The sequence below is a fragment of the Athene cunicularia genome (genome assembly GCF_003259725.1).
Source record: "Athene cunicularia isolate RWA chromosome 1 unlocalized genomic scaffold, athCun1 chr1_part2, whole genome shotgun sequence".
In the NCBI taxonomy this organism is placed as follows: domain Eukaryota; kingdom Metazoa; phylum Chordata; class Aves; order Strigiformes; family Strigidae; genus Athene; species Athene cunicularia.
The window spans coordinates 67,915,758-67,941,643 of NW_020799092.1; the positions used below are offsets into that span (position 1 = coordinate 67,915,758).

At 37.4% G+C, this 25,886-nt stretch overlaps 1 protein-coding gene across 4 annotated transcripts in view; it reads right to left on the bottom strand.

Annotated features, from left to right (window-relative positions):
* Nucleotides 1-18,697, bottom strand: part of PIK3CG (phosphatidylinositol-4,5-bisphosphate 3-kinase catalytic subunit gamma) — a 30,009-nt gene extending 11,312 nt beyond the window's left edge. Inside the window, exons 1-8 of one of the 4 annotated variants that reach the window (XM_026867549.1) lie at nt 18,409-18,697; nt 18,030-18,116; nt 15,176-17,191; nt 10,877-10,942; nt 10,547-10,772; nt 6,536-6,639; nt 4,073-4,219; nt 2,733-2,823 (exon numbers count right to left, since the gene is read on the bottom strand). In XM_026867549.1, the coding sequence (XP_026723350.1) occupies nt 2,733-2,823; nt 4,073-4,219; nt 6,536-6,639; nt 10,547-10,772; nt 10,877-10,942; nt 15,176-17,179 (2,638 nt within the window). In that variant the 5' untranslated portion in view covers nt 17,180-17,191; nt 18,030-18,116; nt 18,409-18,697. Of the gene's footprint in view, nt 1-2,732; nt 2,824-4,072; nt 4,220-6,535; nt 6,640-10,546; nt 10,773-10,876; nt 10,943-15,175; nt 18,004-18,029; nt 18,382-18,408 lie in introns of those variants that run through there. The other 3 variants (XM_026867541.1, XM_026867553.1, XM_026867533.1) reach the window with 3 other exon arrangements.
* Nucleotides 18,698-25,886: the final 7,189 nt, after the last annotated feature.

Consider the following 25,886-nt stretch of genomic DNA (forward strand, 5'->3'; position numbering starts at 1 on the left):
CCCCCCCGCTCACAAATCTCCCTCTACCGGCCAACAGCTCCTTGATTCCAGGGGAGTGGAGCTGTTGTAGGAGGAATCTTCTGCTTTCCCTTGCATATAAAACTTCTCTGAGCATAGGTATGTTCGTTAGCATCGTGAAAAGTCCACAGATTTTAAAGAAACTGCTAATAAAAATCCTTTACTGATCATTCTCCACTGCACTGCCAGAAGAGTGGTATAAAACTTACACAGAACGTTGTGCAGTTTATTCTACCCAAGTAAATACTTTAAAGGTATCGTGGTAAAAAAAAGTTATCTGTCGGAACAGCATAGCTCTACCGTCAAATCCTTCTAAATACAGATGTGCCTCTCGTTAGGTATGGTTAGTCCTAGAAAAGGCTTCAGCAGCTGGGAGAGAGGATCTCAGTTGGGCTGTATTCAACTGGAAGGAAGTGCAGCAGTAAATGCACTATGCTATGTGTTTCTGGGGAGCTGCAGTACTAAAGCAGGTGACTCTTATATTAAGTGTCAGCTTGAACTTTTTAAATTTGGCAGTGATGCAGCATAGTAAGTAGTGATAATTGCTGTGCAAAGCTGGGAACATATGGCCATGTAAGAGGGAAAGGGAATAGGGTGTGATCTTTTACCAGTGATACCTAGAGGAGAAAGTTCCTCTTAGAGAGGTCTATTTGGCAGCTGTCAAATAGAAAGCTGAAAACTGCACTGAATGCAGATGTCTTCAACTGAGTGAGAAGGTCTATACAGGAGGGGATGCCAGCCCCAGGTGTAAGACACCTGGCTGTTTCCCTGTGCTCAGTGTAGAATGGAGTACTGTCCTTGTGTCATTCATTACACAGAAACTTCCCCAAGTTCCATGGAAATATTAAGAGAGGGAAGAAGAAGCTTGGAAGACGACCACATATGAATACTGTGAAAGAACATTTGCATGCCACTACTCTTTGGTTTAGTTCCAAACAAGCATAAGCTCTACATCAAAGTGTCTTGCATTGGGTATTACTAATTTAGGCTGCAGGTTTTCTCAGCAAACAGGAGTCTTTATGTGATTGACCATGCCCCTGCTGTGATGGTTACATCTCCCCTGTGCATATAGGAAAACAAAAAATTATTTCCTTGAGATAAAAGAATAGGGAGTCAATTAAGAATTCATGAAAGAATAATGAAGATTGTAACTTGAATATAAGAATGCTAGGATCACTGGCAGAATTGCTCCACCTTCCTCCATTATTTCAATACATTACATTGTCTTAAGATGATTTTAAACAAAATTAAATTAAATCCTTCCAATATCTCTAAAAAATTACATTTCTTATAACATCCCTAAAGGAGAGGAGAAAAAAACAACCTTCCTTATATTTACAGTTAGTTAGTATTTTGATATATACTGTTCCATTTCCTTTATTATTATAATTCTAGCAATACAATTTATTTAATTTTAAAATACACTAGGAGAAAGGAAACTCTCTCTCTTGTGTCACACTACCAAGTATTTTATCAGTGAGTTTGGGTTTTCTGCATTGCTAAGGTATTTTGAAGTCAAAAGAAAGGATGATAAAAATTTTATGGGGCAATGGATTTTAGAGAGGAAGTACATAACAGATTTATATTAAAAAGAGTTCTTAATTTCAATGGGATTCAGTTCATTTTTCTTTGATCCATAAAGCAAAATATATTGCTGAAAAATAAAAGAACTAAAAAGCTGGAGATCTGGAAGACACATAGCAATATTTATGTTATCATTATTTTATCAATTCACACAGTTACTATTATACTGCCAGCTATACCAATGACAGGAATTAACAAACTTGCTAATTTTTACACATGTTCAAGCTTTAATTAAATGGCAGAGCTGTACTTGCTAATCTGTCTCACTGACACACTGTTTATACCAGCCAAATAATTAATGATAGCTTCATTTGGGCATGGCCAATTTTTCTACACTGAGGAGGCTTTCCTCCAGCCAATCATGCAAGAACTGCTCAGCAAAATTGACTCTATAGTCCTGTAGACAATTCTGTATTATCTGGATACTAGGAAACTGTGCAATGGATGTTCTAGGGTACATAATATATGCAAATCCAACCACAAAGAGTCAGTTTGGAGCCTTCAGGATGTATAAATTATACATCAGTTTGACATTTCTGGATGTAATTGGACTCTTCCAGAGCTGAACAGGTTGCTCTACACACCATCACACGGTTCTCCAGAAGCTTTGTAAGCAACTACTTGATTTCTCCCACCATGAATTCTGGAAAATAGATCATCTGTGCTACCAATAGCCACTGAGAAATACCGCCTGAGTATCCTGCTGAGTTATGCTGTTGCTTCTATGTAGCAGAGGTATGAAGCCTCCAGTCAGGGAAAAAACATAACTGCTATTTTAACTCCTTTCTCTATTTCATTCTTATCAGCACATTAAAACACAATCTTAAATAAGCCACTCACTTTCCCACTTTTTCATACCAAACATCATTATTAAAGAGAAGCTTGCAGCAGGACCCAAACAGTTGGATTTGCACAGGAATCACAGTCAGTTAAGCTAGTGCAGCACCTGAAGGACACCCATCAGAAGGGCAGAAACCATTGCTAAGACACATGTGAAGGCTGCTCACAGGAAGTGTAACAAGCTGCTATTTATCTCAGGACCACAGTGCATACTAGAATAGTTCTCCTATATGTAACTTCTGTAACTATGGTATTTTGAATTTCTAATCACACTAAGTGTGATCACATACCTATTTTGTTCCCTGTAGAAATACAACCATACGGTAACAAACAGAGGTCCAAGGATTCTGCTTCCCAAATGGATTCCATGATTCGAAGAATCTAGTAAAACCAAACATATACACTAAATTATTTTAAATTATTTGGACATTACTTATTACTCACACAAATAACACTACCCAGACTTCTGAGACGGGGCTAAATTTACTTGTCTATTTTACAAATTAAGAGATTAATATGGCAGGTGTGCAGCCGTTCAAGATTATCAGTTACAGAACCAGGATTTATATCTCCTCATCTGTCCTGTGTCCTGGCAATCTCTACTGTTTTATAAACTATTAATAAATATATTGCACGATTTCTACATGAGCTCATATTGAATACATTAGCAAGTATGTCCATTTTTTCCCATAAATATCCTCAAAAGTGCTTACAAACCAGTTTATCAGAACAATCACTGAAATATTACTAGAGCAATGCTACCTACCAATTTCTTTTTCATTTGTAACTTCACCCATTGCATAAATAAATTATAGAAATGCTTAATCAGAAAAACAGACTGTCTTGCACTAAATTAGACTCCTTCTCTAGAACACCAAAATGTGAAGTGTGTGTGGCACATGGCAGGAGAAAACAGGGTAACAGTATGTACTGGGTCTAGCTGGGATGAAGTTAATTTGTCTTCAGTGCAGCTCATACAGTTCTGTGGTTCAGGCTGGTGACCAAAGCAATGTGGATAACACACTGATGTTTCAGCAGTAAGAGTGTTTGCAGAGCATCAAGGCTGCCTTTTTGTTTCTCACTCTGCCCCACTGTGAAGAGATTGGGGGTGCACAAGAGGTTGGGAGTGGACACAAACAGGCAGATGACCAAAAACAACCAAAGAAATATTCCATGCTGAGTAACGTCATGCTCAGCAATAAAACAGAGAGGAAGAGGGTTAGGTAGGTTAACCATCTTTTGTGCAGGAACTGGCTGGGCATTGGTCTACCTATGGGATGTGGTGAGTGACTGCCTTTACATCACTTGTTTTCTTTCTCTCTTCTTCCACTTCTTCTTGCTTACTGAACAATTATCTCAGCCCACAAGTTTTCTTGCTTTTACTCTTCCTTTTCTCTTTCCTCATCCCACCATGGTTAACTCACAAGACAGTAACATAAAAAACTGTGGTACAAGAAAGAAGATCCAGTTTTGATGTCAGCCTTGCCATACACAGTTTAAAAAACAAAAGACAGCCTCATATTTCATATGAACAGTAAAGACAAGGTATACACACTTCTGAAAAGTAAAACGATTGTAAAATATTTTAAAATATACATGTTATTCATTTTACACATTTTAGCTATCATACCTGTAAAATAAGCATGTCCTGACGAAGGTCATCTCCATGTTTGAAGATTATGCCTATGGTTTCATTAGATAGAGCTGTTGGATCTGCACATTTAAATTCAAGCCAGAGAGGCTTCTTCTTAGATGCCATTACTTTACATTTTTCTATCTGCGAAAGACACATTTATTGCTAGCCATTGCACTCCAACATCAACACAACTAACATTTTTACACACCAGCTACAGAGTAGTTTACTAACTTCCAATCAGTTATACCACAAAAAAGACACTGAAAGCACACATAAGGAATGGTATTCAATTGCACATAAAGACTCACTGTGAACCTGCACAAATTTTAAGACGCCCACAATAAAGGAAAAAGTGTGCCTTGACTCTCTGCAACTGGATTTAGCTTGCAATTCTACTTTAGACAGAAAAAAAACCCCTTTAAACCAGGAATAAGAGTTTCTGACAAAACTAGTAAATAATGGACCCTCACAACAGCACTCTTGACAAGTGCTTTACAAAACTGGAACATAATCATTGTCCAATGCAATTTACCATATCATCCACCCTTGTGACTTCTAGCAACTTCAGTCATTCCAGATTGCTTAATTTAATCCTAGCGAGTTGTTCAAATTCACGGGGAAAATGGCATTTATGAAACTAATTCAACATACTCGTTCATAAAATAAGAAAATTTAGTTCTATTACACTTTTAATCTTGATTACATTTTTAATCTTGATTCAGCACTGAAACTACCAGAATTGCATTATTTAAAACGTTTTCTCAACTAAGTATGTGTAATACAACCGTAGTATGTATACTTTCTATTCTGGAATTCCTGGTTCACTGTTGAACTTTACTATGTACAATAAAGTAATCTAAAATAATGAAATCAACTGTACATTACTGTTTTAGAGCTGACAGAATTGATGACATCAAAGAAGAGTATTTTTGAATATTCATGTTTCATCAATTGAGGTTCTAAGCTTGTAGTTTAAAACAAAACAGTTTTTACCATCCTTATTTTTAAAAAGGAGAAGTTAAATCTTTGAACTTACTAGAAACACTGATTTTGCTTATAATATTTGGTTTAGACTAGTCAAATTTCAGGGTTTGAAGATTATGGACAAGTAGCACTTGCTAGAATGAAGATGAAATGAATGCTTACCAATACAGTTTGTTATAGCAAATATTTTTGTTCATATAGTTGGGGGGGGTGGGGGGAAGGCTCTAACCCTTTAGACATAGCTACCTTCCAAAACCTATTGCTTCCTTCATCTAGGAAGTTCCTGGTAGAGCTGCATACTTCCTAAGTGAAGGAAAACTAGAAAATTCAGAAAGATCTTTTATTTTATTTTGAAATCAACTTTTTTGACATGCAGTTGGTGAGTTTGTACACAAAAGACAAAAGAGAAAGAAATACAATTATGAAAATAATATTTAAGAAGCCACAAATTCTGTATGTCTGAGTAAACAATGCTTGAATTTACTTCTGTACTGACAGCACCTCAGTCATGCCCAGCTGGGAGGCATTTAACTCTCTCTGCTTGAAGACAGCCTAGCTTATAGCCTATCAAGGCAGAGGTTTATTCAACAGAAACACGACTAGATCTGGACAACTAATATCAGTTACCCAAATGAGTACCCTATTATCTCACAATTCCTTAGGTTGGATGGTTTGACTGTCCTTAACTAAGAGAAAAATCAAAGGATTTCTTTCTTGTAGGGCCGTTGCTGCACATCAATTGAATTCAAGAATCCTCACTGTGCTGCTTTACCCAAACCTCACATTGCACAGTGGATGCATTAGTCAATTCCCTTTCACTACACATCTGCTGATTTATTAATCTTGTTTTTAACTGAGTTGACATAAATCACTGCAATCTCACCACAAAACTGGAAGCAGCAACACAGAAAACCCTGTGTTTCTTAATGTATTCCTAACAAAATCTTAATGTACTATCTAATAAAAATAACAAAAGCAACATACAGAAATACTGAAAAATCAGAAATAGCTAAGGTAGATTTTTTTTTTTAATAAGAAGAATGTCTGGACCTAAATGTTAATGACCGATATGAATCAGAGTAAGACAGAGAAACTAACTGGAACAGAAACTGAGTATCCCAAAGTCCCCGAAGTCAGATAAAACAGTTTTATACAGGTATTTAAAGTAAAAAAAAAAAAAAAAAAAAAAAAAATTAAATTAATGGAAAAATCATAACTGCCATTAAACAATTTGGATTTTATGGGTTGTGACATTTTTTAGTGCATGGTGGCATGTCATTATGTTTAGAAAAATGCTAATAGCTTTGGGAACAAAAATTTACTCAGTTCATGAAATGTCATCATATTCACAGTGAAATAAGACCTTCAGACATATTAGCAAAATTTTTTACCAAATGATACATACTTGCAAAAAGGAGCTTTTTTTCAAAAAGGATTTGTAGAACTTCAAAACATACTTAAAAACATACTTACCACTAGGGCTCCTGCTCTTAGCCCAGGATCATATGGAACTCTAAAACTTTCTGGAAGATTGCTGCTCTGTAGTTTTTCAAGCTTCTGTCTCAGCTGTGCAATAACTGCAATTACAAGTAAGAAAACACAATGAAATCAAAAGTTGGAAGGCAAAAAAATTACAGGTAATCAAACTTGTTAAGCATCATGATTTAGCTAAAAACCTCTCCCATTTAAATACTTCTTAAATTGTTTTCCTCAAGGATCTCATGATTTGAGAAATGGTGAAAGACGCTAACTTGCACTATTAATGGTGAGGGCTGTTTCAGATATCTGAAGGTAAAGTCTTCAAGCACCTCACAAGTCATGTGCCCTATGCACAGTGTTAGAAGCACTGCACAGTGCTCAGTGATGTTCCAAAGACTCAGGAGATTACATTAAAATGTCAGCTTTCATTTAAAAAACAAAAGAAAACACATCACAAACCAGGAAAAATATATTTTGCCCTTGTAACTGCCAAGGAAACATTGAACTATGTACCCCAAGGGCTCAGAAGGAGTAATTTAAAAGCACCTTGCATTTTCCAGTATTATTTTGACCTACCTCATTGCGCTTGCAGACAGATTTGTGTCTTTTGAAGTCTTGGAGTCATTTATACCATGATCTTAAGGACTCCAACTACAGAGGTACTGAATTTCCTATCCTTCTAAAACTGGTTTCCCAGTGCAACCTTGTTAAACTCACATGCCAGTAACAAGCAAATTTGCTGTACATTTTATACAAACAAGAACTTTAATGTTCATATCTAAACTGAATCTCAAGCTTCCTAATCATCTTAGAAGAGTATGCACTATACTACCTATGATGCACTCTTTATCTCAGCTAGCTGGTATTAGCAGCATAAGCAATACACTGGGTATCACCCTTCATTAGGGCAAAGACTGAACTTTGTTTTAAAAAACTTGCAGCTACACAGCAGAGGCTGCATATACGTGTTCAAGTAATTTTGGAGATAAAAATTCAAGAGCAAAACAAATTGTAATGAGAAAGCTAGACATGGACCAGGATACTTAATATACAAAATCATAAAATCATACAATTGCAGACTGGTTTGAGTTGGAAGGGACCTTTAAAGGCCAGCTAGTTCCAACCACCCAGCAATAACCAGGGACATCTTCAAGTAGACCAGGTTGCTCAGATCCTCAACCAACCTGGCCTTAAATGTTTCCAGGCATGGGGCATCTACCATGTCTCTGGGCAACCTGTTCCAGTGTTTCAGCACCCTATTCATAAAAAATGTATTCCTTAAACCTAGTCTGAATCTACCCTCTTTTACTTTAAAACCATTACCCCTTGCCCTATCACAACAGGTCCTACTAAAATGTCTGTCCCCATCTTTCTTGTTAGCCTCATATAAGTATTGAAAGGCCGCCAATAAGGTCTCCCCAGAGCCTTCTCTTCTCCAGGCTGAACAACCCCAACTCTCTCAGCCTATCCTCATAAGGGAGGTGTTCCAGTCCCCTGATTGTCTTCATGTCCCTCCTCTGGACCTGCTCAAGCAGGTCCACGTCCTTCTTATGTTGGGGGCCCCAGAGTTGGACACAGCACTGCAGGTGGGGTCTCACCAGAGCAGAGTAGAGTGGCAGAATCCCCTCCCTTGACCTGCTGGCCACACTTCTCTTGATGCAGCCCAGGATATGGTTGGTTTTCTGGGCTGTGAGCACACATTGGTGGCTCATGTCCAGAAAATGAAGACAGTTCAAAAACTGCTATCAAATTAAGAAAGTCATTCCAAAAGAATTACCTGAGAACTCACAGAACACAAATGTTACACTTATCCTAAGGGCTTTTACAAAAGAACTACCTAGCAGTGCCAGGTGACCAATGTGGTATCTCTTCTTGCAAAAAATAAATAAATCTGATGGCAAGATACAGAAGTTAGTAAGTGGACTTTATAATTAGACACCTTTCAAAAAACCCCCAATAAACCAAAACCAAAAACTCCTTAGGTTATAGCAACGTGTCATGTAACAGCTTTCTAAAACACATATATGGACTTCCTAGACAAATCTAGCTTGATTTCAGTAAGTCTCCTCATTGTAATATAATGTAATTTAAAAATTGTATGACAACCAATTGAAGCTAGTAAAGATTAGGAACTACCCGATTTTAAAATGCAAGTGAAGGTACCTGCTAAAACAATTTCAAGTTGATTTGGCTTAAGAACAAAGTGCTATGCATTTTAAGAGAAGAAACAGCTGAACAGACACATTCTTGGGAGACAATCTAGTAGAGTAGTGATGAAAGCAGACAATCCTATGCAAACTAATATTATGATCTTAAAAATTTATTTATTTAATATTACTTCAAATATAAGCAAAGAGATTACATGACAAGTGAAATAAACAGCTTGACAGCATGACTGCTACTGAACTAGTATGGACCTAATAGGAAGGCATTTATTCCTTAAAAAAATCTGCAGATACTGGAGGAAGAAAAATATATAAAAATTAGATGATGCTGCATGACAGAATGAAATTAAACAGTCCAAAACATTCAGACTGAAAATATGAACTATGAACATCAGAAATAATGGGGCAAAAAAGAAGCAATAAACTGTAGGATATACATTTTTAAAAAATAAGAAGCAGAGGGTACCTGTAGGAAAAATCATATCCTCAATAAACTGATAATAAATTAAATTAGATATAGCATTAGTAGGATACTCCATCATTTCAGGAAGCCTTATTCAGTGAAAATGTCAATTATATAAGTCATCTTTCAATGTTCTGCTGTACATTACATACAAAAATAATTAACTTCAAAACCTGGTGGGTGTTACTGTGATTGCTTTCTCTTGAAACTTTTCTTCTTTGCCCACATAGTCTTCAAAGATAATGTATTATGGAAACCACTGCTGTTACAGACATGTACATCTGCAAGGCTGTAAAGTTTCTTTCTAAAACATGGGATTCTGACCAAATATATTTAAATTATAGACTATTTTAAGATAAATTTTAGAAAGTTGTTTAGAAAGAATATTTTATGTGGGGGCTCAGTAAGTCCCCTAACTCACACTACGTGGTAACATAACTGATAATTTATTATATATTGAAGAATAAATCCGTATTTCCTTCAAATTTCTTCTGCATAACCAGAGTGGAAAGGCTTTCTGAACCAAGGACTTCCTGGCCTGGAACATACCAGGCTGAACATGCATGAAGAGATAGATGGTCTCTCTACAGCTTTTAGAATGTGATTATTGTCATATGTGTTCTTGCACTCACCCCCCACAGCAAGCAACTAACAGGAATGAATGACAAAAAAGCTTTTAAGGAAGTTGGGAAAAAAAGAAAATAAAGGCAGGCAAAACCCAGAGGTAAACAGGCATTGCATAACCCTGCTTTGGCTTCCAAAGCAGTGCTTACAAGAACTAGAAATAACAATACCACATCTGTGTCCCACAGGACTCCTGTCCAGCACATCGCAAAACCCCAAAAATGTGCTCTGTATATTCACTGCTGATCCACCAGCTACTTTCGTAGCATATCAGAGGCTGTACTGCACTCCTCCCTGGTCTTCTTGCCAAAAGTCTTTCAGTGACTGTTTAGGGTAAGGCTGTGATTCTTGGCAAGTGTCTCTTTTCCTCTTTATTTCCAGTTAATATTTGTGTTGTGGGCCATTTCTTTCTGCAGTGCTGGCATTCAGCTAAGGGTTATATACAAGAATTTAGCTGTTTCCCAGTTGCATGGAATGAGGTTCAAGAAGATAAACCAAAGCATGGGAAAGTACTGGGTGTCTATAACATTTCTATTCTTTCCCTTTTGGGGTGGAATGAGCAAGCAAATGTATTATTGGTTCAATCACTATTCACTTACACTGGCATTTTAAAAGAAGTAAAAATCATGCCCCTAGATAGTAATTTATCCATTAATTTTATAAATAAACAGTACAATTTGCTGCCTAGATTTTCACACCCAGAGAGAAAAAAACAGTATTATTACAAATGAAGAAATGCCTACTAGCAAATACCTTGAGAAGTGACATCATACTTTTCTGCAGAAACCGATTTTATCTCCATTGTAACTTTATGCAGTGATTCAATTACTTGAACCTGCTTCATGAAATCATGCAGCATTGCTTTTCCACATCCCCTAAGATAGGCTTCTAGGATGACCGCAAACCTCTGTTGGTAATGCATGGACTGGGCAATCTCGCTTCTTAAGAACCAAAACAAGAAGTGACCAATTCTTTTGTTCTAGAAATAAAGAAAAGTACTACAATCAGCATGCATTTCTTGACAAAGGGTTTTAATAATGTCAGTAACTTTAGTATAAGTTGGCTGAATTTTGAAATACTTACTCTCAAGCCACGTTTTAGCAGAAATCTGGCTAATGCACTGTCATGGTACGGCTCAAATTTCACAGCCTGTGTAATACAAACATAAAAGATATGTTATTAATGTATTTAAGATCCCATTGCACTTATACTTTACCAATGACATCTAGAGAACACAGTGCTGCAGGAGTAGAAAATGTGTAACAAAGCAGATCTTTTAAGGAAACAAAGTGGGAAAAAAAGCACAAGGCTTCCCTGTGATTCAAGAAGCACTTTTTCTTTGCAACAGGTTCTTTTCAGGTATATTATTAATGCAACAAACAAAGCAATGCAGGGAGTAGCTAACCAGCGAGATTGATCTGAGCACATGAAGGCACGTGAACAAAGCAACATCATTCTCAGACTGTAGTAAAACCCAGCAAGATCAGAAAACACTCTGCAGTCCAACTGACACTGAGAAGACTTGAAAAGATAACTGCCAAATGCAATTATGTATTTGTAATCATTCTTTAACAAAAAATTTCAGCAATAAAGCACTGGGTTTTGACATCATCTGCCACTTCAGGACTGCGGCAGCGTGGTTCACTGCTGGGTTCCCCAGCAAGCACAGTATAAGGAGCAGTTTTTCAGAGCACCTAATCTGGCCTTTAGCCCCTAAATGACTGACAAAATAGAATAGAGGCTCTGAAACACTTCCTATATTAATGGGTACAATTAAGAGGAAGACTTCACCAGAGCGTTTCTTTTTTCTTAATGACAATGTGAGCACAGATATATTTTTTCTCTTCCAACAGGCGCTCCCCTCCACCCAAGGCCACAGATATTTCCAAGTTACTGCCAAAAAAGGGTGGAAACAAAAAGTCAACAACTTTTCTGAAGTGTTAGGATTGGAATTTTTTTGTGGTTATTCTGTCTCCCATCACAATAGCCAAATGAATTGGTCTATCAGAAAACTATTATACTTCAATGTATTGGGCTGTGCCAGGGAACTTGTCCACTTTAAGTGTTTTTTTCCAGCAGCTTCCTTCCCACTGCTTGAAGGACTCAAGTATATAAGAGGTTTATATTAAGGTTAATAGTGAAAAGAAAGCTATACATGTATATCCCATGGCAAGAAAAGATCAGTAAAGCATACAGTCTCTGTAACAGAGTCACAAAATCCCTGTCATGGACTGAGGGGGCTGGTGAACAGCTTCAGGTTCTGGAAATAGAGTGCCAGGAAGTGGCATGTAAGGAAAACAAAGGGATGTGCAGAGAGCTGGGTGCACATGGTACGCTCAGCTTTCAGAAGTGACAAAGTATGTAAACCTCTAGTAGTAGTTATTCAGCAAAATATAATGGCTCTTTCAAGATCACTGTGATCTGCAGCTTGCAAAGAAGCAACCAAGCCATCATCAGAGGTCCACTAAATTTATCAAACAAATCACAGTATTTTAGAAACTCTTAAAAGTACTGTGGTACACAGTTGTATTCTTATTATTAAAATATCAATACTATTTCTGAAATGTAAATCGTCCTGTGGGTTTATTCAACAGAAAAAAAAAAAAAAAGAGCTTTTTAGTCAACCTTCTAGAATGAACCAACTTATAAAAACACTATGACTTGCTCTTTCCAGCTGCTGACTATGAGACAGGCAAGAAACCCAAGCACCAGACTTGCCCTTCTACAATATCATAATTCTGCAAGAACTCTTGACCATCTCTGCAATACTGGTTTGTTTCCCTAAGCAACACCATCTTATTTATGAAAGACAATGAGAACTCATAAACATAAACTGATTTTAAAATATATAGATCCTTTTACTTTGTGTATGAGATTATGAGGTATGAGTTTTTAATAAAAATTAATTTTTACTGCAATAAGGCATCAAAAAGCAATAATTATTATAAAAATTCAAATGGATTTGCTTACAGTTCCAAGCAAGCCTATTTAAAACCTCTTTCTGGTATAGACTTTGCTGAATGTTCTCAGTGCATATCCCTGAAAAACAATTTAAGGATCAAATACAGCCAAACAACCAGCCATTGCTTCAAAACAAAAGCTCCTTACATTAAAGTTGTAAATGTATTTTAACATAAAAGAACATTAGAAAAATGTATTATGAGCATGCTTATTATGCTTATGTTTTAGAAATCATTATTTTTAAGATGTCAATCCCATTTTTCTTTTTTCTTCACAAAGTCAAATATCAACATTTCAATAGCAACAATAAAAGGTAGACATTAAAAACTGTCTGCTGGCACTTCGTCAGGTCCTTGCACATACCTTTGCCTTGTCAATTCAGCAAGAGAGCTTTACTCACTGCCATATACAAGCAGTAACATCACTGGTGTTAGTTTTACAATGGATTTTGTTGTATTATATTTTAACTGTCCTATCCATGTTTTATCAACTTCACAGAGACCTTTATAGGAAGCTCAGTATGGCATGGCTGCTTCTATTTGGGATAAACCTAGGGGGAAAAAGAATGTTTGTTTGATTTCTAACTCTACTGGGAGGTAAAATGGGAATATCCTGTGCAGAGTGAAATAAGCCATAAAGCTTTCACAAAGGCATGAATGTAAAAAGTGAAGATCATTAGCAAAGAAAACATCTCGGATGTGTCCATTAGAGCAGAGGAATGGCTGACACCCATTCTCTGAAAAATGTGGATTTCCAAATACACTGTGGTATCAGTACATTGCTGCAGGATGCTGATGGCCTATGCTCTGTTGTTAGCCGAGGAAGGAAAGAAAAGGCAGCAGCAAAGAGGTAAAAGTTTGGATCTTGTAATTTGTTTTTCCTTTTTGGGGATGGCAATCTTTTAATTTCTTACTACATCTTTTACTAAAAATGACACAGTGAAGTCAAACTACTATGATTTTACACTACAGTAATTTAATTTACTGTTAGAGATTTAATCTTTTTAAAACTCTCCAGATTTGTACTTCCTGAAAACAAATAATTTCAGAAACAAATGTAAAAAACCCCCAGTATTTTCCCCACTTTCTCAGGCACTTTGATATCAACCAATCCCCATCCCAAACCCCTAATTTGGATACAAAAGCAAATGAAACTGCTGAGCCACATGTAGACAGCAAAGCTCACAAGCCGAGCATAAATATAGCAGCAGCTACGTGGGAGGCCCAGTGGGGTAACCGTAGCGACTCCTTTGGTTAATGCAGAAGTGCATAAATTCTGCCTGGGAAACCTAATCTTCAGACAAGCGAAGACAAGGCTAAAAGGCTTTGTTTAAAGAACTACTGATGCACGGCAAAATCTGAAATACTAACTTCATTCTCCTGGGAACCCAGGGTCTCTCTGAACCTGCAGAAATTAGAAGCCCTATCCCACAGCTTCCCAGCTGCAGCAGTTCCTTTTTCTTTTTTCTTCTTTTTTTTTTAAATTTTGAATGCCAGTTTTGTCTTCTGATTCTTTGAAAATCAGTATTTCCTGCTCTGTGGGCCGACAACCTTTCCGCATGAACCACCTGTTGGGTGTGGGAAGCTTGTGGAGTCGCCTTGCTTTAGGGGATGCGTTTACCAGGAAGAACCACGTTTACACCTTTCATCAGCCATCAGATGTAACTTTGCTGCTGACAGGCTGCCCAGCTCCAGCACTGCATTGTGAAAATGCAAGCAAACCAAATTTCTTGTATAACTGATATAAACCTTCTTGATGTTTCATCTGGCAGATCTGCATATAAAACACTTTAAATCGATAGAGCGGTGATTCATTGCCATTAAAAATGCAGTTTTTCACCCAGCTTCAAAGAATGAATCAATCTTATTGTGTAGTCTAGCAACCCTTTATTTACTTTTTAAAATGTTTTTGAAGCTTTTAGATAAATTTGGTCATTGAAACATACTATGTAACTACATTGTTATTTTTGACGTAAAACCAAACCCCAGATTTTAATTCAGGCCTTGCCCATGTCAATGCCTGCCTTTATTTCTGCTTTTCTAAACTACTGGTAAAGATAGTCAAAAGTTCTTCAGTCTTGCGTGATTCTGATACAAACAGGATTAGAGATAGCACAGTTAGAATTTGCTCCCATCATAGCTGTGCTGATGTTGAAAATTTCCAGAAAAATACACAGTAGTATGTAAATGCAAGACACAAACTGTAAGACACAAGGCAACAGTAGCACAAAAATAACAGCATAGGCAAAAGGCAAATGTAGAAAGTGAGTTCTGAGTTAATTTGGTTGCTACCACTGCTTTGACTAAGCACTGAAGATTTCAAAACCAGTGACTGCTAACTAAATCTACTAAGTTGGGAATGATGATGGGGTAACGCAAATATTTCCAGAAAGCAGAGTTCAAGAATGCAAATACATCTTACCTGCACAAGCTGTAAAAGATAATGAAGAACATCATCATCTTCTAAACTTTCCAGTTTTTGAACTGCCATTGCTCGGACATTTTCATCTGAAAAGTTACAGTCCAGAAGTTGCATTGTGAGTCCAACATCTAAAGTGCTTTGATCCCAAGCCTCTTTTTTAGCTAGCAACTGGTATGTTTTGGCCACTATTTCTTGTTGTCCCCATTTCACAGAGCTAAGCAGCTTAGGATATGCCTTGGGGTGCTTTATGCTTTCATATCTAAAGTGCCACAACAGTTCTTTGTCTTCAGGAGAAAGTGGATTAAGTGGGTCAGTTGCTATGATCTCTTCAAGTTGCTTGCGAAGCTGGTTGGGCATTTCAGCACGTGTCCTATCCCCTTGGGGGTCTGATGTTATCCTGTGCTTGGGCAAGGCAATTGGGTGACAATATTTGTCCAGCACAATAGAGATAGCCATTGAGTTTTCTTTATCCGGGTTTGTCGCTGATGTGAGTTTGTCTGCATTGATACTTCCTTGTTCTTCCCCCTTGCCTGGAATTTTCCACATGTGGAGCACATACTCCCCACTTCGTAGCAGGAAACGGTGATCTATCAACAAAAGATTTACATAATAGAGAAGCTGAGTTTTGCATTTTGAATCAGAGTTGGGGGATTCATGTGACTGAAGGTTTGTCTTTGTGGACAGCCCCTGTGCTTTGCCACAGTATATCTGAAGATTCAGGAGTGCTCCTTTAGGCAAATCCTTGATTTTGATATCAAACTCCAACCAAATATTCCACAGAACCTCCTCAGTAAAAGGCTTTGATGAAGTCCTCCTCTGTGACAGGAGCTGTTGCCCATGTTGAATATTAGCCTCCACAAACACAGTAAGATCAGTGTTTCTCGGTAAAACTGGGATATCAATGCCAATTATTTTCACCCTGAATTTCCTATTACAATCCCACAAAGAGATAGTGAAGACTCTCTCATGATCTTTTCCATCTATTGTCAGTTGTTCATGATACCCTGTAACTCCTGTACAATCGTCCACCAAAGGCCACTCTTCCTTCTGAACCTCATCTTCATTCAGGTCAGGGGGACTGTCTAAGACAAGGTGGATTTCTTCCCCATTCTTAAGGCATTGTCTTATCCAGTGAAAATCTTTGATTGGTGTCTCTCCAGTGATGTATTCATCTCTGCCACAAATCCTGAGAACAAAATCCAGTTCACTATGGTCTTCAGGAATGTCCATCAAAGACTTTTTCTTCGCCATCTTTGTGAAAAAGCTGTGAAGAATCGTATCTGGAGTATCATCTATTGACACTTTAATTTTCTGACTAGTTGTTCCTCTATGTATGATTATGAAAATGTTATTATTAGTGATCTTTTTAAATAAATATTCTGGGAGTGGCTTAGATGTAGTCCATGGATGCATCGCATACAATTTAGGATCTCTACAGGCTACCTCTATCATTCGTGGAGTGACTAATCTGCGACGGGTAAATTCTAGCTCATCATCATGCACATTGCTTACATCAGTGACATCATAACCAATTAAATCATTAAGCTGCCGCTGAAATTCCTGAACTTCTTCTGATGGTTTTTGTTTCTGGACAACATAGATCTTGCCTACCTTTTTCTGTAACACTTTCCAGTACAGTATGCAGTCCAATGTCTGCAATACTTGATGTTTATCATAAATTTCATACCACTGCCCTTTCTTCTGATACTGCAGAATAAATTGATCTGGGGTGAATGCATGGTAGAAGTCTGTGGTTTGACTCATCTCTATTGCACGCATCCAAATCTGTGCTTTCATTTGCTCAACTGTACAGTTGCCAGCTATTTCGAGTAATATAATTTCCGGTACTTTAGTATGTTTATTGCTTGTAGGTAAAATAAACTCAATGGATATCAGTTCCATTGATGACAAATTACTCGATGTACAATGAGGTTTCATTCTTCTTCTCCTTCGTTTGTTCTCCTCTCTCATAACAACAGGCTGTTCATAATCCCCCAACTCCATGCCAGAAGAAATCTAACAAAACACACAAATATCTGATTACTTTCTCATTTACATTTTTCTTTAGTCTTATTTTTTAACTCTTCTTAATTAAAATCACAGGCTAGTCAAAATCCTGCTAAGTATAGGCTTTTTATATTTCCCCCTCCCCTTAATTTCTGGTCATAAATACTTGATTTACATAAACCATCTCAGATGTAATCTACTCAATTCAAAACCAAATATAGAAAAAAAACCCATCAATCCAATTATTAAATAATTAAACTAGAGCTTTTAAACAGCCTTCTCAGACTTCACTGAGGATAAGCAGGATAAGTAGATGGCTATAGTGCTTCCATTTGATCAAGCACTGATTCTTCTGCTGCTTCATCTGTTTTGATGCTGTTGATGTTAACATAAGTGGATTTTCATAGAAATCAAATGACACACTACTGCATATGAGCAGAAGCAATCCCACTGAGCTCCAGGAATGACCGAAAGTAACAAAACAAATAATTTATATGTAGACTGGACAGAGGTTAGCCTATGCCCATTTTTCTCTGCCTCTCTTTTTAGTGATGCGGAATAAGGATATATACCAAATAAAAGCCCTTAAGATTGAAAAGTCAGGGACTACTTCTGAAGACAGACATTTAATGCTCATCTAAAGTCAAGCCTAGTATTCTTAGATGTGCTGCTTTTAAATAAATTAATTAACCAGCCTGAAAACATCCATCCATTTTCAAAGTAAACACTTCCATTATGAACTATTAGTTTGTTACAGAAGAAAGAACTCATAAGCTGATGCTGATTTATTACTCTATACATCACACCTAAACCACCTGTAAACCAGCTTTGAACTCAAGAAACCTACCTTATCAGCTTTCAATAAACAAAAAATATTGTTCCTCACAGGTAATCTCCATTGAACTATATTAAAGTGGAAGTTAATCACTGAGAGCTTGGAAGAGAAAGGCAGAGCTGACTGAGCGTGCTCACACAAGCTAAGTTACAGCAACATACTGAACATCTTTTCCAGACAACACTTTTTACACATAAAATCATCTCTAACTGCTGGAAAAAACTAAAACCAATGTTACAATGCCTTAGCAGATAACAAAACAAGAAGATAAAAATATAAAAGTTAAACTGAAACAACATAGCATGCTAACTAAAACTAATTTTTCAAGTTCCGGAAAGCAACGACTGTGGACACGCCACCTCTGTAATTATAAAGCACAAGGAAATATTACCTGCTTAAAAAATAAAGGCTGAATTGCTGAAGACGATTCATTTGCTTAATTTCTGAAGTTCCTATTTTTTTAAAGGAAGATCGTTCACACAAAAATTTTCTTTGTTTAAGCTGTTCTGCTTTTCTTGCTTGCCCTCCTATCCAGATGCAAAGGAAGTGCTGCGCTTACCAGGAAGGAAGTTTTAACCAAGTTGATTATACATATGATTGCTCATTTTAAAAAAAGTCAGAATGCTTTTCCTGTTACAACAGTAAAAATACACTATCAGGACACCAATTTAATTTTAACATGCATGCATAGAGGATACGCTTAAAGCCTTTTAAAAATAGCAAAGAATAAGCTGGGCAATAAATCTAATGGATCCAAATAAAACATCTTAAAACCAATATATTTTGGAGAGCCTAACTACTTTATAAAAGTTAAATAAAAATATTAAAGACAACTAAATCTGCAATATTTCCTTATTTTTATTTTCATGGCTATAGACCTCTGAGGACTCACAACTTAAAGTCATTAGAGTTTTTTAAACCAATGTCCATACAGGCGTCACATGAAGATGGTATCTGCCAAGGATCTTGTGTGGTACCCTCAGCAATAGAACTGCCGGACAATCTTCCCCCTAGTATTTTTAACTTATCCATTTATGTTTACAAACACACAGTGAAATTCACTAGAAATGATGCTTAAGATTCAGGAAGAATTTAAACCGTGGACTTTCAACCCTAATTCTTGTGGTTAACTACAACGTGAGGAGCTATTCCTTTACTAAAAAATCCCCACCGAAAAAGATTTGGGAAAACATATACAATTCAGAAAGAAAAGACAGAAAAACCTCTAATTGTATCCTTTTTCCTTATGACTTTGCCAGCAAAACACTGACATTTTGAAGACCAATAAGCAGTACACCTCCTACAGAAGTACATACCCTACAAAAATGATGACTCTTGAGAAGGAGAAAAAATATGAAACAACTGAAAGGTCTTTTAGCAACATTGAAGTGGTGGGGTCTTTTCTTTTTTTTTTTAACATATGCATGCTTCCTATCTTGTAAGACACCTTCCTTCTTAAAAAGGGGAAAAACTCCATCTGTATTGGAAAAAAAACCTGTTAGTCTCTTACCTGCTGCCAACATGCCATTCAAAATTAATACTTTACCAAGGTTAAAAAAAGAAACACACCCTCCACCATAGACATAGCTCTGCTTTCTTAGAGCATCATTTTGCTTAGCAGCTAAGATTGGTTTCTTTTTGGAGGTTATTTTTCTCAGGAAGTAAGTTTGGGGAAAACACACTCTGTTCCAGCTTCCTCTACCTTTTAGAGGCAATATTTGAAATTTCTCATGGAAGTGAAGTTGCCCTGAACATTTTGTTGCTGCTATGAAATCTACCCATCTTGGCCAAGACGTCTCCAACACTCACTCAGCCTTCACACATGTGAAGCCTGTCAGCATTCATCACCCACAGTCTGCAGGATCTCAGCACTACACACTGGTTTCCTCTCCAGTCCTCTCAGCTGAAAAAAACGCTCAGGTGCTTGGACACAGGAAAACTTGAACACCTGTAACCTCAACAGCAGTGCCCAAGATGATGGAGGAGAAATAAGCAGCTGGTTCCACATAAAAGAGAAAAGGAGCTGGAGGTGTAGGAAAAGAAAAGGAGCAATGCTAAAGGGGAAAATGTTTTGCAAAAACTGTGCTTTGAAATTCCCTGACTTTGGAGAGCTTGACTTTGCCACGCTTTTGCAGAGTCTGTATTTTGAAGTATAATTTCTAAAATGTGTAATAGAGTCACTTTTTTTTTTTCCATTTAAAAACAAGCAACTAGCAGTGAAGGGTTCTTTCATGCCAACAGGCAACATATGTTTTTCACAAATATCCCTCATTCTAAAAGTCATCATGCTGACCCTATGAAGTAAACCTAGACTCATCACAGTTTCATTGGGTTTTGCCAGACCTAAGAAACAACGCTGGTTTAAAATTTTGCTGCCATGTGATATGCACTTAAAGATTAATTTTTCAAACACATATACGCACAAATATTCCATCTCCTGCTAAGCTATTCTAGCACTATTCCACTGATCAAGACGAACAAGAAAATCAAAAGCAGCATCTGCCTTGTGCAGCAGAGAACTACCCTGTACACTGCTCAATGAACATAATTGTTTCACACTTTCATCCATGTAAAAAGACTGGTAGAGCAATATTGTGAAAGGTTCAAACACTGCCCCACAAACTGCATCAGATACAATGCAAAGTGCATGACACTTGTGTAACTGCCCACACAAGACTGTCTCTTTCACACTCATTTGGGCTGTGACCTCCCATGTCTAGTCCAGTTCAGTACAATCCAGATGTCCTTCTCCAGCTCAGCTCTGACCCCCTTTCATCAGCTTCAGAAGCCAATTCTTCGAATGATAACTGTCTCTAGTCTGTCTCTGCAATGACAGACATAATTCACATTCTTAGGGTGACACCAAACTGTATCTATTTCCCGCTAATCCATGTGTAAGCATGGTAAAACCATAATTCCTCATGCATATGCATCAGAAAACTTGGATGATTATAACTGAAAATCATTTAAAATAACCTCCTAAAACCTTTGTCATGCCTAAGCATTACTTACAGTATTGACATTTCTATACGCCTACTGCACAACTACACGAAAAGGTCAAAAAAAGTCACTCTTCTTATTATTAATTCTAATTTAATTTAATTCTAACCTCGTATTTCCCTGTATTAGGAGAACTGTCCTACTACTAGTCGACAAATCCTGACAGGCTACAATGGAGCAGGAGAAGGTGGGCCCATAAAAGACAACTAAGAAAAGCAAACAGGCTTGCCTTTGTCTCCAGTAGTGTTCCTATCTCATCACTCAGGTAAGCAAACTGATCATAACAACAACAACAAAAAAAATTGGTTAATTTTCAGCTGGATCTGTTCCCTAATCTGACTCATCACTTGCCAAGTGGTAGGGAAGTGAAGAGACGGGAAGGGAATGAAGCCAGCGCAGTTTAGGATGAGACTGAAACATAATTCACAGCAGGATTAGGAGATAAATTAATAGGTAAACTCGTTACAGGATTTGAGAACACTGGTTGAAAGGTGTTTTAAAAAGACACTGTGGTATTATCATTAATTACTTCATATGTTCTGCAACAAAAAATTTCAAGAGATCTGTCAAACGTCACTGCTTTGTTAGCGTTTTACCAGTTACTTGTTCTTCATCAGTTATTCTTACGCTTATTCTACAATAGTTTCTGCTTCTGGTTTAATCTACCATGTGAAAACCTTATTTTTAAATTATTCTTTTCACTTTAGAGTCAGCTCCTTCCCAGACAACATAACCTGCAAGAAAATAGGCACTCTCTATCAGAGTAAGAATCACCTTGTGCACACATTACACAAATATAATAATAATCTATTTACATTCACACTTTAAAGATAAATGAAAAAACCCACCTAGGACACGACCCAAAATTTTCCAAGCAGCATTCTACATGTACTTGCCAGCATTGTCCTGTAGAAGGAGACCGCTTTGCACTTACTGGATAGGAGTACAATACATCTTCCCTACGTCTACAGTGATCCAGTGCTGAACTATGCAGGCAAGATACAGCACTAACATGTTACACATGAACTCAATAACAAAAACTGCTTTGCTCAGTTCTTTTGTCAAATCCTCTAGCAACTACTAGCTCTCCCTGGAATTAAATCAGTGCAGCTTCCTATTAGCAAGTAAACTTCATCATCATCATCATCATCACTGAATGTCACTGCTAATACAGTCACATTCTTCATCAAAAAGTGTACTAATCAGCAGAACATCTGTGCCAGGAGGCTGCACAGTCAATCTACCTGCTATTACAGCTGTAATATTTTCAGGACCTCCCTGCCTTCACTACAGACATTTGTGTATTTTAGTTTCTACACAAGGTATCTATTTGGGGGTGCTTCTGGAACAAACAGTAACTCCTAGCTGGTTCCAAAAATTTAGGTAACAATCTTGGCAAAGTTATAGTTAACTGGTTATACAAATGATGGTGATCTACCCTTAAACCAACACTTTGTGAACACAGAATTTGAAAACATGGATAGATGGCTCCTGCAGGGACACACTCCCCATCTGGATACTGGCTGTCCTTCCAACTTGTGTCTGGTTCTTCAAATACTGATCTTTAGCAGTGTGATCTGATCTCCACTGACAACCAACTCCTGAATGCCCTCAGCTACTATTTCAGACCATTTGTAGTAGGGGAAGATTTTACAGTCTACACATATCAGAAAGACACAAGAGGTTATTATTTGTTGGATGAGGAAATATTTATTGTTTCAAAACGATGTTGTAGCTGAGCTGACTTACAGATCAGAGGGAACAGCTACCACTGTCTAGAGTGATCCTTAACTTTGCACTGTTTTATTCTACGCACTCACAGTCTCCTCGGCAGGTTTTGCATTAACCCTGCAGCTCCTGTTTGGGCCAGGACACGAGCCGGGACCGAGGCCGGAGGGAGCGACGGACCGGGCAGCGTTCGGGGGCTCAGCCCTTGCCTGGAGGCGGCCGTGCTGACCCCGGTCAGTCGCCCGGATTCCTGTTGCTTGCTTCTGGACTCTTGCCAAATGGGCCACGTTGTTTTTGGAAGGCACTGCACAAAACTGGACATAGTAGTACTCCAGCTAAGGCCTTGCCAAGGCTGCCCACAGCAGGAGGATTAATTCATCAGCCTTACGGTGCCAGGACTCCAAATGCAGCTCAGGCATAACCATTCACTTCCAATTCAAACAAACAACTCCCCCTCACCACTCTTTCCCCACCCTAGCTGCTGGCTGTTTGTATCTCAGCAGCTCTTTTTTGGAAGGAACAGCAAAACTGTTTCCATGAGTGTGCTGAAGACCTTTTTTGCCCCTGATCTTACAATGAGATTCACAGGTGAACCCTGTATGGCACAGAGCCTGCACATTTGTCCTGAAAGCCACACTGACCAAAGGTTATATCTTCAGGGAGTGCTTTACAAGACCACAGACTGTCACAAAGACTGTAAAAATGAATTTGATTTTTCTAGGTACACATTATTAACTTCCATAGAAAGAAAATATCAGAAGGAAATAATTAGTATGTCTTTCATACAGATGCTATTATAAAAAGTAATTGTCGTTATAGCAGTGGATTTCTTTTGATTTAAAAAATCATTTGCATAACAACATCAAGAATCATAGTAGCAGCCTGAAGCAGAAAGCAATTGAGAAACTATTGTATAAACATGGAGTTTCAAAATGAATATACATTACACTGAACTGTGGCTATAAGAAATCATAACTCTGTACTGTCCTCGAGTTCTCCTTTTTATGAAGATGAAAGCAAAGCAAAAACCTTTAACAACCTTCACGTGGTGTGTGTGCAGCATTGGGGAAACACAGTGAAGATTCACTCACTTCATGCTTGGTTTTGCCTGATACAATGTGTAATATCGGTCAAAGAAGTTCAGCTTTGCACAGCATGTGTATTACTGAATGCTTTAAAAGAGATTTAAAAACCTTATCAAAATAGGAAGCTTTTTTTTTGTCATTGTTGGCTGTATCCCCAGATGGATCACTCCAGGAACACAAGTGTAGCCAGTTTGGCGACTAATCCTGTAACAATCCATGGACTTTATTTGGGGATGCACAAACATATGGAGATTTGAGCAGCTGAATAAAAAAGGCTCATTTGTCAAAAGACAATTATAGAGGGAATAATTTACAGCCAGAGCAAATGACACATTTCATGTTGACTTCAGCCAGAATTGTATAAAATATTTTTAAATAGCTATAAGTCAGCATAATGTTATTTGCAATGAAAGAATAAATTATTTTATGTATTATATTTGGGAAAAGGAGGTAAACTGAAAATCTTTGTCTTTTCAGGATTTTGTAAATTAATAAAATATTAATTCTTTGCAGTTAATCTTCAGCTCCTCTATATGCAGCACAATTTTTTTGATTGCCTTTTGTGGCATATCAATTAATATAAACTTTCCTATTGCCAAGGATGTTCTCCTTATAGGTCGTATATTCTTTGGAAATACGTATTTTAACATTATATTATTCCCCTTGATTTCCAATGTGACTTAAACTCCCATAAATTACCTGTTGGACTTTTTTTTTTTTTCCTCCCCAGTCAAGAACAGCCTGTAAAATAAATTGAAATGCACATTTTACCATAAAAGAAATGGAATTTTAAAACAGTCAGGAATACCATAGCTTAATGAAGGAAGATGAAGAACACAGTTTGATATTTAAATGAAGCTGATTTAATCAAAATTTGTCATGCAAAGAAGCAATCATTTTGTTAATAAAATCTTGTAGGGTGCAGTCAAAATGCAATTATTTCCTTTATCTTTTAGCTGTAATAAAAATATGACAAGGAATTGCTATCATGATCTTAAATGGGAGTTTTGGAGGTTGGAAAAATATAAGATAGTATCTTTTGTGTCCTCTGCAGTCAAACATCAGTTTTTATGTTGTTTCATGGAGAACTGCAATAAAGAATAACAGCCACACTAAATGCTCAACAACTTTATATACTGGCATATGTTGGAATGGGATGTAAATGTTCTGTTGTCATTGACAGACTGGGTTCACTGCCATTTAGGAAAAAGTATCTAATAGTTTGGGTTGTTTTTTATTTTCTATAAAAAAAAAAAAAAAAAAAAAAAAAAAAAAGTAAGCGCAGAAGCTTTGCAGGTCTTGTGCCAACAAAGCCATTGCTTGCCTAATCCCAGCAATAGCTACATTCAGTTTTATAATTGCTTCCTTATGTAAAGAAAATTGAAAAAAACCTTGTGGGATACATTGTGCTTCCTGATAGAATGGTAGGTACCTTTCTCCTTTCTTGCAGAATTTATAAACTGGAATTTTCTAATTGGGTTGTAAGCACTAAGATGCATTCAATGCATGATTTAAAATAAATGAACAAAATCCCCTTATTTTACAGCTCTGCTATGAAAACTGATCATGTAAATATGCAATCAGTTGTATCAACATCACTGCATTTGCTTTGTCCATATGCACAATCATATGGTAACTTTGGTATCAAAAATGTTTTTCTTCTTGCTATAACTTATCAACAAGCAGAGGAGGAGCAAGCTGGATTTTAGTTTGGCTTTTGTATCGTTCTAGGTATGGCGGCTGCTCATGTAAGGGATATAACTGATAGCCAAGTGTTGCCTGCAGATCTGTCCTCTGTTCACAGCTTTATTTCATGGGAAAGGCAGCCCATCTCTTTTTGTGCTGGTTCTGGCTCATTGCTTGGGGAAGCAGTAGAGGGAGCCTGGGAGAGGGGGCAGGGATCCAGAAGAAGAGTGAATTAAGGGTGAGCTCTTGCTGCATCCCTCTGAAGGGATGCCAGCAGGCAATTAAATCCTCTTTAAGATATCTCCTACATAAGCTTAGGTTCCCAGGGAGAAGCGAACAGGGGAATCTTTTAAGATCTGCTGGGCATGAA